Raw genomic sequence first — 17,401 nt, 5'->3', positions numbered from 1 at the left:
TTACTAAACAACTAATCACTTTATTATAAGCTCTTACTAACATTGTCTGAAAAAAAACCTAATAATAAAGTAGAAAATTTTAAACTGTTATTTTTATTTAATATTATTTAAAAGTTAAAAATATTATCTTGTTTTGTACTACAGTAAAAAGCTTCTACTTTTGAATTCTTAATTATTCATTTTTGGTAACAACAATGGATATTATTAGTTTGAGAAAAACATCATCATCATAGTTAATTTATCACCAAAATAAATAAGAGATCAACTTTAGCACATAAAAATCCCTCTGTCCTTGTAATAATTTCCCAACAAATAAATAACAGAAAATACAAAAATAAAAGAAATAAATTTCACCATTTTCGTCTCATAATTAGCATCTATCTCTGTGGTGTGTTTTCTTCAAATCTTCACCGAAAACAGAAAATCTCGCCCCAATTCACCGTAAACCCTAGATTCACCAAACTCACCGACACAACAGAGAAACACAGCTCCCGTTCTCTTGGTGTCGGAGCAACGCTTTTTCTACTTTCTCGCCATGTGTTATTTTTGGGTGCAAAAAAGCGGCTGATTTTTTATTTTTATAATTTTTTTTAGCACTATCGGGTCGTGTTACGATTCTGGGGTGGCTCCGATTATCGGAAAGTTAAGATCTTTGGTGTTGAATCGTGGTGGGATTGTTGCTCCTCGATTATGCATAGATCTGGAGCTACAATGGCTTGGAACGTGTTCAAGTTCTGCACCGCCCTCAGAGGCTTGGGTTCGATCATGATACTTTTGGTTCTTGGGGTTGTTGGTGTTACTTATTATGCTGTTGTTTTGACCAATTACGGTCCTGTGTTGTCTGCTGGAGGCCTTGATTGTCTTCTTGCCATCGCAGTGTTGATCTTGTTTCATGGTTTGGTAAACTTCAATTCCTGAATTCCACATCTTTTGTTCTTTTTTGCCTTCAAAATTGTGTTTGTTTGAATTTGAGCTAAAGCTCATTGAAAATGTGAGCTTTTTTTAGCTCAGGATGAGATGTTTGCTAATTTAATTTTGGAACTCAGCTTGTTATAACTTGCAATTAGCAAATGGTTGTCACTTAGGGAATAGGGATCGATATGTTGGTACAGTGAATGGCTTAGACTGTGTGGTTTGGTAGATGAAACTGAAAAGTTGAGTTTTTTGGGAAGAGGATGGAATAAAAAGTGCTTGTTACTTTATTAAATGGAACCCGTTTGTATAATATCTTCAGCTTACTGTTGATTTGGAAACCCTGCATCAAGTTGACAAAAATGTGTTTAGCTTGTGTTTTGATTTATTTAGTTAGTTAGATGGATTAATGAAGTATCTTAGCTTAAAAATAATGTGGTGGTTGAAAATTGTTTGATGATATGCAGTTGATTATGCTGTTGTGGAGTTACTTTTCTGTCGTATTTACGGATCCGGGAAGTGTGCCTCCAAACTGGAGGCCTGCAATTGATGAGGAAAGAGGAGAGGACGATCCGTTGGTTGCCTCCGAGTTTGGTAATCTGCAATCTGATCCTTCTGGTCAACGTGTCCGTTACTGCCGGAAGTGCAACCAGCTCAAGCCGCCTCGATGCCATCATTGTTCAGTTTGTGAGTTTTTGGACAAAATCTTCCATATTTGTACTGCCACATCAATGCCGAGCCAGGATGACGTCTTTTTCATTTTTTTTTTTATATACTAGGTGGACGATGTGTGCTGAAGATGGACCATCATTGTGTCTGGGTAGTTAACTGTGTTGGTGCTCTAAATTACAAGTATTTCCTCCTTTTCTTGGTATGGTGCCTTAACTAGAGCTATTTATTATCTTGTTATCTAGCTATCGCTTCCGGCTTGCTAGGATGGTGTTTTGATATCTTAACACTTTCATAAGCTGTGCTAACGTAGAACATAGAAACACACACTATACTTTGACCTCCTTTATTACTTTGAAATTTCCTTTTCTATTGCATAACACTGAAATCTGAAACAGATAAAAGTTTTGGCTATTAAAGTTGGATTGTTGCTCTTATTCTGGACTGTCATAGGGATATTCATGCACAATAATGTTAGACTGATGTGGATTGAAATTCGGAGCATATTTACTACAACGCAAAGCGGCTAACGTTTAAAAGGAGACCATTACTTTTATTGCTATATTCATGGCTTAGGCTAATTTCTACCTTTGGAATAGCTGAACGTTTTATAATTTCAGTTTCGTAGTCTAATCCTACTGGATAGATAATAGGAATGTCATTTTAGTTCTGGCATATGTGCTTTAGTTTATACAAGTGTCCTGCATGAACTGTAGCTAATTCGCCAGTTGAGGCAATGATTGAATGATACTTTAAAAAGGTTATAGTTGTGAGTTTCTTTACGTATGCTGTCGGTATGAACTTTGCATTTGGCGTGTAGTTAGTCTTTGTACACATGAGTGGTTGTGGATTTATTTGTTCTTTATTTGTGGCTTAAATTGCAAAATGCACATCATGGTTAATTCATCGGGTCAATTACTGGTGCAGTTCTATACATTTCTTGAGACGAGTCTTGTGACTGCATGCCTACTGCCACATTTCATAGCGTTCTTTAGTGATGGAGAAATTCCTGGAACACCTGGATCTCTTGCTACAACTTTTCTTGCTTTTGGTAGGGTTTCAAAACACTGCTTTTGTTTTACGTTACATCTGTGAACTTTTATAACGCTGGATTAACTGCAGTTTTGAATCTGGCCTTCGCATTGAGTGTCATGGGATTTCTAATCATGCACATATCATTGGTGGCTGCTAATACAACAACTATTGAGGTAAACTCTTTCTTTTTCATTTTGCTTGGATTTGGGAAAGTAGATCCTTGTGCTGTATGGATGTAGATCCTTTTATTTTATTAATTAATATTATTTATTTTATGTGGGTTGTGATAATATATAAATCTTTCATATGCTTTTCTTTCTTTTTTGATGTATGAAAGTTGGGTTATGTAGCTGACAGAACTTTATTTCTTGTTGTGAGCAGGCATATGAGAAGAAAACAACTCCAAAATGGCGTTATGATCTTGGTCGTCGAAAAAATTTTGAACAGGTTTGTGTGTAATAGTATATTCAGAATTCTTTCTTCTAAGTATATTTTCATCATTAGATGTTCTTTATTCAGTACCCACTGCATTAAAATCTGGCATAAATGTCGTCAATATCCTTATAATAGTAACTACAAATGATTGTTGTAGCTTTTTTTTGGGTCTTAAGTAGCAGTGCTAAATACCATTGGAACTTATAACATGTTTGACACTGCTTTTAGAATCCCAAAACCATGCTTTAGGCAAAAAGTAATGTAGGAAGCTTTTGTCAAACCCATCGATTTGAGGCTCTACAAGAGCGAAAACAAATATGTCAGCCTTTTCTTATTTTATTTGTTGCTTCCACTTCTGCTTCTGATTAAGTTGCGTTCTTCGTAACTATGCTGAATATGTTCTAATCCCATGTTTATACTATGATATTTTCCTTCTTGATTATCCACCCAGAAAGTTCTTTGTAGAAAGTTCCTCAACAGTTGTGCAGTGCGCTTATTCCTCAATAGAAAGTTCTTTGTAGAAAGCTCTTAAACAGTATGTAGTAAGTCGAAGCTAAATTCTGTTTTTTCTTTGCTTTGGTATCAGGTATTTGGGATGGACAAGAAATACTGGTTCATCCCTGCATATTCAGACGAAGATTTACGAAAAATGCCAGCACTACAAGGTCTTGATTATCCATCAAAACCAGACTTTGATTCCCAATAGTTATTAAGAAAACAGAAAGAAGCTAAATATATTTGCACATTATGTAACAAAATGACATGGTAACTCCACAACCCTTGTCTACTTTTCTGTCTCTAACAGAGATGTAACTTGTAAAGTATATCTGATTTGAGCTCCTAGCAATTCATAGGCATAAGCACTTAGCATCAATTATTTAGAGAAAACAAAAAAAATGGGGTCATTTCAAAATGGATGCTTGTGTAATGTTGAAGTGAAGGAGAGAGCAATGGGGTGCAAGTTGTTGGTGTTTTGAAGAGGGAGCCATTGTTGTTTTTTTTAGTTAAATATTCATAATGTTAGGAAATGTTCAACAGGTAATGCAATTTTCTTTTCTTAAGCTTTCATACATTTGATTGGGAATTTGAAATCTAATCCAATTCCGTGAATTTTATCTTAGTGATGATTATCTTTGATTACGATTTTAGAAGGAAAAGGTTAACGGTTGTATTAATTCCTTCAAATGGTCGTTATTTTAACGAGTTTGTCTTACGAGGAGTGTTAGGGTCAGCAATTTTTGTGATTTGTAGCCATCAAGTAGCCATCAATGATGATTTTAATGGTGTGAGATTTAATCCAATGACGTGGGATTATTCACTTTTCTTTTGCTGGTTACATATTAAGCTAGAATTTAATAAAGTTGTTGGACCGCTAGACTTTTCTTTATCTTATTATATTCACATAAATTATTACTTCTAAGCATTGTTTTTTAAGCTTGCGAATTTGGATGATGAAAATGGAAAATTATCCAGTTTAACTTTGTATAATCAAATGGCAACAAATATGAGGAAGAAATCTTTTAACAAAAATATAACATATTTATTAAGTAAAATAAAATATTCAAATATGTAATATTAAAAATAAACAAATATGTAACATCATTTTATTTTAAAAATTAAAACGTGACCATTTTTTAATCATCGCAAAAGTACAACGCAGTTGGAAGTGTTTTTTTTTTTTTCGGGGTAAAAAACTCTTCCATAATTGAATTCAACATAAATATTGACATTAACATTTATTTGCAAATAACATTCCAACGCTCGAGATAATCGCTCCAGTATTTCCATTTATTTGTATCCTGTGAAACTTCTTCACTTTTGATATTTTTCTCAGCATTTAATTATTTTTCTATTAAATCATACTTGAAACCATTTTTATATTATTATAATAAATGGTGAAGACTTACATGCGGGAATGAATCCTATCAATTATTGAAAAAAATTGAGAGAGTAAAGTATGATTTATAATTTTTTAATACATTTTTTTCATGTTTTTTCTTGGTCCTACTTATAATAATTAATAGTGAGAGATCACACTTTATTTTCTTAATTGTTAAACAAAAAATTGAAAGGATCCATTTTTCTTACATGCAAATATCTTTATATGGAGTTGATCGTTGAAAACTGTTAGATGATTATTAGTCAAATTTATTAAATTATTCAATGATTTTTAAATATCAACTTCACATCAAAACAACTGCATGTAAGTTTTCACCATAATAAATACATTAAAACTAAACTAAAATTCTAATACCAAAAAGAATCACTTGATAAAGAACAAATTTAAAATTATGAAAGAAAAAAGAAAATGCATTAAATGTTAATTGCCATCGTGTTACAAGTTACAACTTACAAGAACATGCTACAAGTTTAGCTACGTATTAAAATTTGAACCCGATGAGGAAGAAAGAGAGAGAGAGCCAGAAGGTTCTAGCTTTCGCCAAATGAAATGAAATAAATACACGTGTCACTCTCTCCGTGATGTGCCTCTAACATATAAACTGGTCCCTTTTGTTTCCCTTCAGTTTCAAATCTTTTTAAAAAGAAAAATTACAATCCAACAGAATAGCCTAGGTTGTTCCGTTTTTCACTTCTTTGGCTTCTCCCCTCCTTCAATCTTAATACTCAATCTATTGAGGTAATAATTTCATCCTCGATTTCGTGCTATGTATAATATTTAATTTAATCTAATTTGATGTTTTTGTGATCATAACCTATTGGTTTATCCAAAATTATAAATAAATGAAGTTTTAAACTGAATTATACAATGTGTTAATCTATTGAAACCATTTCTTACGTGCATGACATGCAATTTGTGTAGTTTAAAATATTTATCTTATGAATATATATGTTAGATGTTAGATATTAGGAGTGGCAGAAGGGTGAACTTTTTGGCACTTTTGTGTGATTGTGTTTATTTAATTTTTTTTTTCTTGGACTTTTGTTGCTTTGTATTGTGAAGATTAGATTATAATGAGTATGAAGAAGGGTAGAGAAGTTGGAGATAATATTTTTGAATCCAGATATGGGTTTGGAGATTTTGGATTCGGTAGAAGTATGATGATGATGCCAAGTGTGTTTGGAAGCAGAGATCCATTTGATGATCCTTTTTTCAGTGACCCTTTTGATAGCTTTTTTGGTCCAAGTAATAGAACCACAATGCAGCAAAAGCCAAGCAAAGGAAAAGGAGTTGTCATAAAGGAATTAGGCTCTGATGATGAAGAGGGAAATGGTGATTTCCCTGATCAGAACATTCATAGATCAACCATGGAACCTTCTGTGGAGCATCCAGATGATGATGATAATGGTAATTTTATATATATTATTATATACTTCCTCTGTTCTAATATATCTGTGAAGTTTCAAAAACAGTGAAGTTTCACTATAGTAACTTCTTTTTTGTCAAGATAATATTAATTAGTGTTTTCAGTGACACCTTTAATTTAATTTTGATGATTCAATATTCATTAATTAGATGCATTTACTTATGTTTGAGTAATTCTGTCTATGTTAGTTGCTATCAATATCTGTCTAGTACTTTTATCAATGTGTTTTTGGTTGTATGACGGTTATTTTGAAATAGATCATTTGTTTTGATATATAGAACCGATGTTACTTAGTAGGACAAGACTTATTTGTTTGTTTAACTTGCATATATGTTTTACTTACATGTACTTACTAATTTGTTGATTATGTATTAGAGAAGAAGCAGAGTAATGTAACTTACAAGAATGATCATTACAAGGTGGAACCTCCAAAATCTAGCAGTTCTTCTTTTCAGACAAGCAGAGTAACGTATGGCGGCGTGGATGGTGCATATTATACTTCAACTAGAACCAGAAGGACAGGAACGGACGGGGTATGTAACTTACTCGCATGGTGGTTGGTTGCGTTGATTATGGTTTAGAACTAATGTCATCTCTGTTAATGTGAGTTAGGCGATAATTGAGGAGAGAAAAGAAGCCGACTCGAGAACGGGGGAGGCTTCACATAGGATAAGCAGAGGAATCCACGATAAGGTGTGTAAATATGACTACCAGAAAAATGCATTCTGCAGTTACTAGTGTCACATTGTTAAATTTCAAACTCCAAAGTTAATGGAAAATTTTTTTCAAGTTTACTAGTTTAGGTTCCAAAACTGAGTTTGCAAATAGAGTTTTGAAATTCATCAGTTGGGTAACCTTGTTTAGCTTTGTGTCATGTGGTTGTTATGATGCGCATTTGTATGGAAAGAAATCAAACTAACTTGTTAGTGTTTTAAATAATGAGACTATGCTCTTTGCGTCTCTTATGTAGGGTCATTCCCTTTTGAGGAAGCTTGGCTCGGACGGTAAGCTTGACACCAAACAGACACTGCATAATCTTGAGGAAGGTTTGTTCCTGCTGTATTTGACAATTTCACATGTTGCGAGGCTTTTCTTTTGTGAATATATATGTATTTGTTTCTTGACATTGCAGATGAGCTTGCCAGCTTCGAGGAAGCTTGGAAAGGAAAAAATATGGAGCATGGTATGAAGGTTGGATTTGATGTGCATAGAAACCAGGGTAAGTTTTGAATGCTTCCAGTTGATATAATCAAGTTCTTTCAGCTCAATGTCTGTTGTTTTGAAAACTCTAGGAAAATTATTTTTACTATAATGTTATATGCTGCTGTAATGTGGCTATTACTGACTAGAATCATGATGCTAAATAGTTTGAACCTAATTTAGGACCATGAATTGTTACTCTATTTCGAAACATGTGTTTGATGAGCTTGAGCTATATTTATGAATATATGGTATGCTTTTTTGTATGAAGCAAGGGTTAATTGCACTTTTCACCTCTGAACTTTAGGCTTGTGTACTTTAGCCCTTAAAAGTCTTAAACTTCAAAATGTGCAAACTGAGTTTCTGAATTTTCCTCACATATGTATATCTGTCGCTTTTATGTTCGCTAACTTTATGAATTCGTTGTTTTTCTGAATTTGAAATGGTATCGTGTCTCATGTCCGTGTCAGTACAATATTTGACATGAATATAAAGCGTTAGCTAAATTTTGAGCATATGATTGTTATAGGTTCTAGTGGTAGTGAGCAGAACAGAAACCAAGTTTGGGCAGTTCCATCTTGGGAGAATGCTGGAAGAGGGAGAGGATTTGGATCAAATCATGAAACAGGAACCGATCAAAGTGGAAGAACAAAGAAAGTAGTTAGGATCAACATTGAATGAAGGTTGAGACCCCTTATGATATGCTTGGTGGTTGATTTTCCAGCTGCTGCTTTTTTCTTGATTGAAAATTTAGTTGAATGCACCAAATTTTACTTGGTGTAGGTTTATTACGAGTTATTGATGTAAAGTTACAAAGTTATACTAAAGTCTATGCTGTTATATATCTATCCTTAAGACTAAGGTTAGAAGATATATTGTTTGGTCAATCATAATCGGATGTCATTAGTAATAATTATTGATAAAATTTTTAGTTTAAAATATTAATCAAGTTAACCGACATTATGTATATTCAAATGGGAGGGTATTGCATTGTCCACTTATATAATAGCCGCCCAAGATTATATTAAAGTAACTATGGAAGTGCATATATTCAATCTTGGACGGAACAAATATAAACAAAATAAAGCATGCTACCGTCGGTTTAAATTCACGAGACAATTAGATATGTTCAATTTTTTCAGTCTCGTGAGAAGATTTAGATGCGGGAAGAATCATTGCATGTATTATTTAATTCTTTTGGGACTAGTGAGCTACGTAAGCAACCTGAATCTTCAATGTATATAAATATTTGCCATATTCCGACCAAATCAAAGTAAAATCTTCTGAAATTCATTATCATGTGTAAAGTCAGACATAGATCTTATATAAAGGAAACTGAAAAAGGTTGCAAAACAATGATTAGATCATGATTGGTTTTACTTTTACTATTTTCCTATGGAAAATAAGATTCTCTTGCATACAGAATGGAAATATCGTTTCACTGAGAATTATAATAAAAGTGCTGTTATTTATGTATCTATGTATTATCTAGTTGTGAAGAGAAATTAAGGAAAAAAATTAAGAGGCTATGATTTGATTAAGAAAGTGAGAAGAAAGATTATGAGGTATGTAGAAAACATTGTAAATGTTTATTTTAATATAATAAAGTTTAAGTGGTTTATTATGAATTGTATAAATAAATAACTAAATTCTAATGTTAATTAATTTATTAATGATATTTCTATAAATTTAATATAAAGTTAGGAATTTTCTTTTGTAATTTATTTTATAGGCATATAAATAAATTTAATTTTGATATATTGTTGGTATAAAATATTTTATATGTATATATTAATAAAAATAACTATTTTTTATATTAATAATGTAAATGGTTATCTAAAAAAATGGATGTGATTGAATAATTGTGTAAAATATTTTATACTATCAATATATTAAAACTAGTATATAGTGGATTCTACTAATGCTACGATAGTTATAATATTTATTATTGTGTGTTGTTAAAACGAAAGTAACGATTTTGTATTATTTAATAATGTTTTCTTTAAAAGTGTTGCTAAAAAAATGTGATCGAAATATAAAAAAAATGATTTTAGTTTTAGCAATACTTATACAATAATTACCGTATATATATATAAGTTTGTACAATAATTAAAAAAAATAATTAAGTTGCTAACTTTCTGTCCCAACTACAATCAAGTTTTTTAAAAAAATTTAATTACAAATAAGTTTTTTACTATTAAAAAAAGAGAGAGAAATTATTTATGGAAAAGTTTAAGGGGTTAGCAATTTTGTTAGATTTTGGTCAGCATATAACCAGCAAAGAAAAATGAGTCATTGAATGAAATCTCACACCATTAAAATCATCATTGATGACTATTTGATGGATACAAATCACAAAAGTTGCTAGCCCCTAGCATTCAATGATTAAAGATTTATAAGTATTTAAATTTAGTTAGGAATTAATGTGATTCTTAAAAACAATAATTAGAAACTTATTTGTATTTTTCTCTAATACAACATATACTTTTTGTTACGGTGGGTAACTGGAGATTAGTGAGCCGGATGGCGTAGGTTGGCCCAAACGTGTGAGGGAGGTGACTATCGAGTGGACCTGGTACTCGGCGTTCCTCCGTCCGACTTGTGCGTGAGAAAGAATGGGGGGTGGTACCTGCAAAGACACTCCGATGCTTAAGTTAGCAAAAGTGGGAGCAGGTTAGAACGTATATTGGAACTTAGTGATACCTGAGGGATGTCAGGGTATTTATAATGGTGAACCAATAACCACCGCTGGAGTAGTGCCACCTTTTTAGGTGGATAACCGTTCCCATATCTTAAGGAAGTTAAGATATGGCTCTATGAAGTGGTTGGAGAGTTTCTAGGGGCAGTTACTCATTCGAATGAGTGTTATCTGCCAGCTAACCCTCGTATCCGACTTCTTTAGAGCAGGTCGTGTTCAGTACCGACTTCTTGGGATGAAGGCTGGTACTGGGTGAGGGCCAACCCTTTGGGTTGGGTCTATTTGTTTGAATCCTGGACCTTTATTATTGGGCTAGGGTATGAACACTTTTATTTTTGACGGTTATTTTAGAGCATCATCTAACTTTTCTTTGTTGATTGTTATCAGAATTCAACAAACCTTAAGGAGAAGCGTGGTTGGCATGTTACGTTTTTATTTCTCTAAAAGTTCTTGCATTAATACAAGTTCTTACGAATCACATACACGCCCTCTGAAAAGTGAAAAGTAAGGTTTGGACGATAACATTAATTAGTGAATAATGTATTGTCTCTTAAAATGGGTGCTCAGCTTTAAAAGTAGTGTAAAATAATGCTGTCTCAGAGGTGGTTACCATTACCAATAAATAGATGCTCAATAAAAGTTTAATTATTAGGAAAATTTTGAGCTAAGCTACTTATCGAAGGGAGAGACTATATTTTTAATTTATCAAAACCCCATTCATGTTAAACATCTTAATCAAGAAGCTTATACTTGCAAATTTTTGTAACGGTACTGTGTATGTCTTTAGTTTCCACCATTAGAAAAAATGATATATGTTGGGTTGGATGAATGGACGAAGATGAAGTATTCCTATGCTCTTGAGAAGAAATTACATAATCATCTCATCATACTCTTACCACTTCTTTAAATAATATTAATAATGATATCTATTTTCCCCCTATATATAATCTTACATTAAATATGAATCATACTATCTTTTACTCATATTAAAGAAACTAACGACTTTAAAGTTGTTCAAATTAAACACTTCATATGAGAGTAAAGATCATGGTTATGAGATCCGGATTGAATCAAACAGTTCAATTGGTTAATTGAAAATTGGTTATCAAACTGGTTTAGGTCAAATAAAGGTTGACAAGAATTAGTTAAAAAATCAGAAAAATTAGTCAAGAAAATTAACTAATTAGTTAAATTAGTATATTTTTAATGGTTAATTGATTTAAAATAATTAAATATAAAAATTATTTTTTTAAAAAAAATATACATTAAAAAATATTTTTTATTATATTCGAGTTTAATTTCAGTTAATCTTTCGATTGAATTTTTAAATTTTAATTTTTTCAATTTAACTACTATCTAGTTCAGTTTTTAGAACCTTGGTAAAAGATACAAATGTTAAGCTATCAATTCATAAACTTGCATCTGTTATGACTATGCCATTACTCAAAGTAGTTGATCAATTAAAAATTTAATCCAATAATGCAACAGTTACAAAATTGCAATAATCTAGTATAGGAAAAATTTAGAACAAGCATCATACATACATACTCAACCTATATTATTTATTTGAAATAAAAATGAAAAACCCCTCTATATTCGTTATTTTCTCGTTCCTTCACATACATGCCATCTATTCAATACGTGACACCTGGAAAAAGAATGACACCTACCACAATTTTCAATTTTCTCGACATTTGTTGATGTGTCAAAATTTAAGTTAAGGATAGAGCCATAGAAGAGTAGATAAGAACAAAGACACTACAACCATACAGAGTAGTTAGCCAAAAAATGGAAATTAAATTCCATGCCCATAACATTTGCATGCCCTTTCAGTGTACCTATGTGTTAGTGCATTGGGGACAAAATATACCAAATAATTAAATATTCATATGTAATTATGTACTATATAATTATTTAGTTCCTAGCGGGACTTTCAACATAATTTGTGCCATTTTGGACGGTAAGATTCAGAGAATCTAACACTTGCAGCCTCCCTCAGTTGCTTCCAATCTCAAAAATCTAATTTTAATTTAAGATAACGTGGAGCCAAACATAAGCTATGGTTTTCTTCAACACATTTATTTGTGTGTGTATATATATAATGCTAATGGCTCAACAACTTGAACCAGTTGTTTAATTTTCTCATCAAAGATATACAGTTTCAAATCTCAAACCAAATCTGTGATTTCACTGAAAACATATCAACAAGCATAATGTCTGGCTGGTCTGCTGAAAATGCCAAGAGAGCTTATCTTCAAGCACTCAAAATGGTAAGCAAAAGAACATTTATATTACACTAATCATATTTCAAAATTTCATTACGTGGGTTATTAGTGTAAGAAGTCTTGTATATGAATTTATGCCTGTATGTTTTTTTTTAAGATAAAGTATTTTATTTTTGGTTATCTAAAAAATCAGCGATGTCGAGTCAAAAACTCCTATTTTAATATTAACTATATTAAGTTGTCGTAATACTTTTTGTTATCAGAATAGCACAGCCATAAACATGACATTCTAATAGTGAAGGTATTACAATTAGCCTTTTAAGTTAATCATTGGATTAAGTCTTATATATATATTTGTTTCATTGTGTAGGCCAAAAGGGGCAAAGAACCTGATGTATCTGAGTTCATATCTGCATTGGCAGCAGGGAAGAATGCAACATTCATGGTGACAGTTTGCGGCGGCACGGCCAGCTCCACCACGCTAGCACTGGCTGCGGCCGCCCATCAAACAGGCGGCCGAGTGGTGTGCATTTGTCCCGGCTCGAATGAGCAACAGGGATCAAGAAAAGCTCTAGGAGTTTATGGAGACTCTGTTGAGTTTGTTGTGGGAGATGCAAGAACTCTTTTGTTAGGTGAATACAAAGGCTCTGATTTTGTGCTTATAGATTGTGACATCACAAATGCAAGAGAGGCTTTTATGGCTGCATTCAAAGGGGCAAAGAAAGATGGTGCAATTGTTGTTGGATTCAATGTGAGGCATAGGGTCTCAAAATGGAGACAAATGAAGGCTTCTTTTTTGCCTATTGGAGAAGGGTTACTTGTTACAAAAGTGGATTCAAATAGTATAGTTAAGAGTCATGATGAGAAGGTTGAACAAAGAAGGAAGAGTCATTGGATTGTTCAAGTTGATAAGTGCACTGGGGAGGAACATATTTTTAGGGTTACCTCTCCTAACAGAAAATTACAGATTGAAGTTTGAGGATTTAATCTTAACACATAATGCAAAGATGCTAAATGAGTAGAGATAGAGTGAAAATCTGTCCACATATTTTCTCATCTTTGTATTTGTATTTTTTTCTTAAATAAGTTTGTGTCTTTTAATATTTATGTATTAGGTGTGTAATCTTGTATTTGAGGAGTATTTATGATTAGTTGATTTAGAATTGTAAAGTAGAAAAAGAGCTTCTTGCTCTTAAATTGTATGTTATTTGGCTTGTTAATTTTTATGTCACAGGCCAAAGAAGTCATGAATAATGTTACAAAAGAAAAAAAAATTCAAGTGTTTATTATATAAATAAATCAGCCATTAGAAATTGTGATATATTTTTCTGTGTTTTATAAAAAAAATTAAATGAAGTTTTCTTAGCTCTATCTAATTTTTTCTCCTTACTTTTGTCAATTACTATTGTACCCTTTAATTCAATTTTCATTAACCTCTGGTTTGCAGGATTTTCAGGAGCAGCTTTATTTTTATCTTTTAACTTTAGAATCTCATCATAATGTTATTGCTAATGTTGCTTCCTGGAAGTTGCTTAAATATTATTAATTAATCCCTATTTGGAAGTATATTAAAAAACCCAATGTTTTCAACTTGTATAAAGAATCATGCTACACCTAAGTTTATTAATTGAAGATGGCGACGCTTAATCCATCAAGTCAAAACTATAAGGTATACTCTGCAGAACTCTGATCAATAGAATCTTATTGTTGAATAATTTTAATGTACTTCTTCTGAACTAATAAATCCACTCTTTTAGCAATGATTATATTAGTAATTGCTTTGTCCTCTAACAGATTTCGAGGACAAATGATTTTTCTTTTTGGGGCCCCGGGGGGGGGGGGTCGATGGGAATCAATTAAAAAAAATGATAATGTTCTATACTAATGTAGGACAAAATAAGGGTTGCATAGTTTTACTATTTTTGTTTTATGTTATAATGTCAGAGAAATTATATTTGTATTATTCTTTAGTATATCACTCGTGTAAGCTTTTTCTATTATATATAAGTTTTTTCTTTTTTACTTTTTATCCATCATTTTAATACCAAAAATAAAAAGTATACACATAGATAAGATATACACAAATCTTGATGCATATAAATTTTTCGTCCAAATGTTCCTCCTCAAGGTGATTTGAATTGAGATTTCTACTTAAAATCTAATGCAACAGAATAAATAGAGTAAATATATAAATTTAATAAAATTTGAAAATGATAATAAATTAAGTATTGGATACAAAAAGTTAGTGTTTAAAATTTTGGCACACAAATTATACCTTCTCCAAATCAGAATAATACTATATATTCAAATTTTTTCATGAACTAATAAGTTCAACAAAATTAAATAATAAAATTTAAAATAATACTAATTATAACTGATTTTTATTATGTTAGACTAACTTAATTAAATTTAATTAACAAAAAAACTTGAATTTATAGTATTATACCTCCCATGACTGGTTAAACAAAACCAGCTAACAACTTATACGGTAAAAGTTCATCAGGGTCTCCATTATTCTTATAAAAACATGGTATTTTTTCTGATTGACAAATTCAGTAGTAGGAAATAAATTATATTCAAAATATATATAAATAAATAGGGGAGTGAAACACCCTTGTTTATTATTAATAAAAAAGAACCCAAGCTAGACTTGGTCATAAAATGAAATAGTTTATTTTTTGGGTGTTATTAGAGCACATAATCCACGAGTGTGACACTGGATCATTTCATTAGTTATTATTAGCCATCGCCACCATAACCCTTCAATTAAGAAATAATAGACCGCAAATATGCCGTATATATCAATTTATCAATACAAACACTAAAGTAAAAACATACTATTTCAACAAAGTCAAGCTTCTGAAATATTACAATAATCCGAAAGAAAAAACAACTTTGTATATATATATATACATCACTGCAGGATGATGACTACTTGCATTAAACTAAACAAAAAGTGCAAAACCAATTAACCAAAACTCTCCAAAAAAAAAAAAAGAAAATACTTGTATAATTTACATCCCTTTCTACAAAACTAGCCACCATCTGAAAATGTCACATTATGCATTAAAATCAGATTGGCACCACCAAACCCAGTCAGAAACTTGATCCTCTAATTGTAATTCATAAAAAATACTACTCCATAGTTCATCTAATAGCTAATCTACAAATACCAATAATAATCCTCAAGGATGCATGACACTATATAATATATGATGATATATGTTTAATTTACAAATTTATTTATTTGTTTCCAACCTTGTTAACATACATATATTGATGATCAATAGTATAATAATAATAATCACTCTCTGAAAAGGTGTTCCTCCCCTGATTGTTGATCTATGTGCCTGATCCAACGGCTAGGACCCTTTCTACCACTTGATGCACCGCCGTCGGGGCTGCTGCCACTGCCACTGCCGCCGCCAGCACCACCGCCACCACTTTTGCTGCCTATGTAAGCAATATCCAAACCCTTGCCAACAGGCAAGAACACGGATCTAACGACACGTGTCCCCTTTTCAAGAACAACGTTCCATCTAAACCTTGAAAGATTGTTCCAATTATTACTCATTTGCCATGCATTCTTGCATGCCAAAACTGCACCTCTATTGCTAACCCTAGCAACCCTAAGAACCCTAGCAAAGTCCCTTTGCTTGCAATCCACCACAAGAAAGTCCAATCCCACCAGTCCACCTATCGCCGCCTCCGCCGACCCCGCGATTACCACCTCCGGAGGCGGCGCCACCCCCATCTCCGCCATTGATTGTGTGTACTTTAGCCTTGAGATTTCGTCCGGGACTATGCACACGTGCCTTGCACCGGTGTTGCGAGCCGCAACTGCTAGGCCTACGCTTGTCGCTATGGGGCCGCCGTGGCACCACGATTCCACGATGAATTTCGCGTTCCAACCGGCCGCCATGGCTGATAGGAGCTCAGCTACCCCAGATTCCTTCAATTTCTCACACTGCAAATTATTACAGCAACAAATAAATTAACATTATTTCATTAAAAGATTCGATACAAAGAAAAGGACTATAAAGAAATTAGAAAAAGAAAAGCACAAATCGTTCGTTACTCACCATTATATATTATATGGTTTTAAATTATTTATATAACTACTGTTTGAGCTAATTAATTCAACTGATTCGAATTTCAATTTATAATAAACTATGCATGCTTAGCCTATTATTATGTATTGTACGAATTTTGGTTCAAAAGGGGATAAGAATAAGAACGAAATCATGATATCAAAGGGGGGAAAATGAAAACAGTATCAAAGAAAGAAAAGAAAAAAAAGAAAGAAAGAAAGAAGGTAAAGATATAGAGAAGGGTGGTTTTTGATTGAGATTTATGGAGTAGTTACCGATTTAACAGTGTCTATGTAAGCTTTAGAAGCAGTTTCTGGAGACCAAACAAGCTTCATGATGGTGGTGATGGTCTTCGTTTCTTCTCTTCTGAATCTTTTTTCTCTTTTTCTTCGTTTTTGAGTGTGTCGAGTTTGAATAATTGGTGGGAGGTACACATTTGAAGTACGGGGAGGAAAGAGTTGGGTTTATGTGTCCATGAATGAATTTATATACGAAAAAATCAAGGTAATATTTTTATTAAAATTTAGTTAGTATTTTTTTATTAAAAATAAAAAAATTTAAATTTATAATTTTTTAAATAAACATAAAAAAAATTATGTTGTTTGAGTTATAATTTATTGATAATTTAATCAGTATTTAATTATAAAAAATGATATAATTTTATATTATTAAATATAATTTTATATTATTAAAAATATTAATAATAATTAATTAATAAATATAAATTACAAAATATAATGATTTTTAGCACAACTGTTTATATATATCATGAGAGAGAGATTTGTTAAATTGTTAGCTGAGTAAGAGTTG

General features: G+C 32.0%; 4 protein-coding genes across 5 annotated transcripts; 3 read left to right on the top strand and 1 right to left on the bottom strand.

The window, feature by feature from the left end:
* Nucleotides 1–229: 229 nt before the first annotated feature.
* LOC107625955 (putative protein S-acyltransferase 14) lies at nt 230–4,171 on the top strand. Its single transcript, XM_016328703.3, has 7 exons — nt 230–900; nt 1,380–1,599; nt 1,692–1,783; nt 2,509–2,632; nt 2,704–2,789; nt 2,998–3,063; nt 3,638–4,171. The coding sequence occupies exons 1-7, from the start codon at nt 691–693 to the stop codon at nt 3,755–3,757; spliced, it is 918 nt and encodes a 305-aa protein (XP_016184189.1). The 5' UTR covers nt 230–690; the 3' UTR covers nt 3,758–4,171.
* Nucleotides 4,172–5,536: 1,365 nt separating this feature from the next.
* Nucleotides 5,537–8,423, top strand: LOC107625954 (myeloid leukemia factor). Of its 2 annotated transcripts, none has more exons than XM_016328702.3 (7): nt 5,537–5,689; nt 6,019–6,358; nt 6,753–6,910; nt 6,990–7,070; nt 7,348–7,423; nt 7,510–7,596; nt 8,107–8,423. In XM_016328702.3, the coding sequence occupies exons 2-7, from the start codon at nt 6,025–6,027 to the stop codon at nt 8,256–8,258; spliced, it is 888 nt and encodes a 295-aa protein (XP_016184188.1). In that variant the 5' UTR covers nt 5,537–5,689; nt 6,019–6,024; the 3' UTR covers nt 8,259–8,423. The 2 variants fall into 2 exon arrangements, with proteins under 2 accessions (XP_016184188.1, XP_016184187.1); XM_016328701.3 differs by having other exon boundaries at nt 5,574–5,689; nt 6,014–6,358.
* A 3,996-nt stretch (nt 8,424–12,419) lies between these two features.
* LOC107628540 (uncharacterized) lies at nt 12,420–13,746 on the top strand. Its single transcript, XM_016331181.3, has 2 exons — nt 12,420–12,545; nt 12,871–13,746. The coding sequence occupies exons 1-2, from the start codon at nt 12,489–12,491 to the stop codon at nt 13,477–13,479; spliced, it is 666 nt and encodes a 221-aa protein (XP_016186667.1). The 5' UTR covers nt 12,420–12,488; the 3' UTR covers nt 13,480–13,746.
* A 1,975-nt stretch (nt 13,747–15,721) lies between these two features.
* Nucleotides 15,722–17,045, bottom strand: LOC107628539 (uncharacterized). Its single transcript, XM_016331180.2, has 2 exons — nt 16,867–17,045; nt 15,722–16,467 (listed from the first exon to the last, which is right to left on the bottom strand). Exons 1-2 carry the CDS (start codon nt 16,924–16,926, stop codon nt 15,805–15,807), a joined length of 723 nt encoding a protein of 240 aa, XP_016186666.1. The 5' UTR covers nt 16,927–17,045; the 3' UTR covers nt 15,722–15,804.
* Between the last annotated feature and the right edge of the window lie 356 nt (nt 17,046–17,401).

This window comes from Arachis ipaensis, chromosome B2, assembly GCF_059453495.1.
Source record: "Arachis ipaensis isolate K30076 ecotype BB chromosome B2, ASM5945349v1, whole genome shotgun sequence".
Taxonomy (NCBI): Eukaryota; Viridiplantae; Streptophyta; class Magnoliopsida; order Fabales; family Fabaceae; genus Arachis; species Arachis ipaensis.
This window is presented reverse-complemented; position numbering and strand designations above follow the sequence as displayed.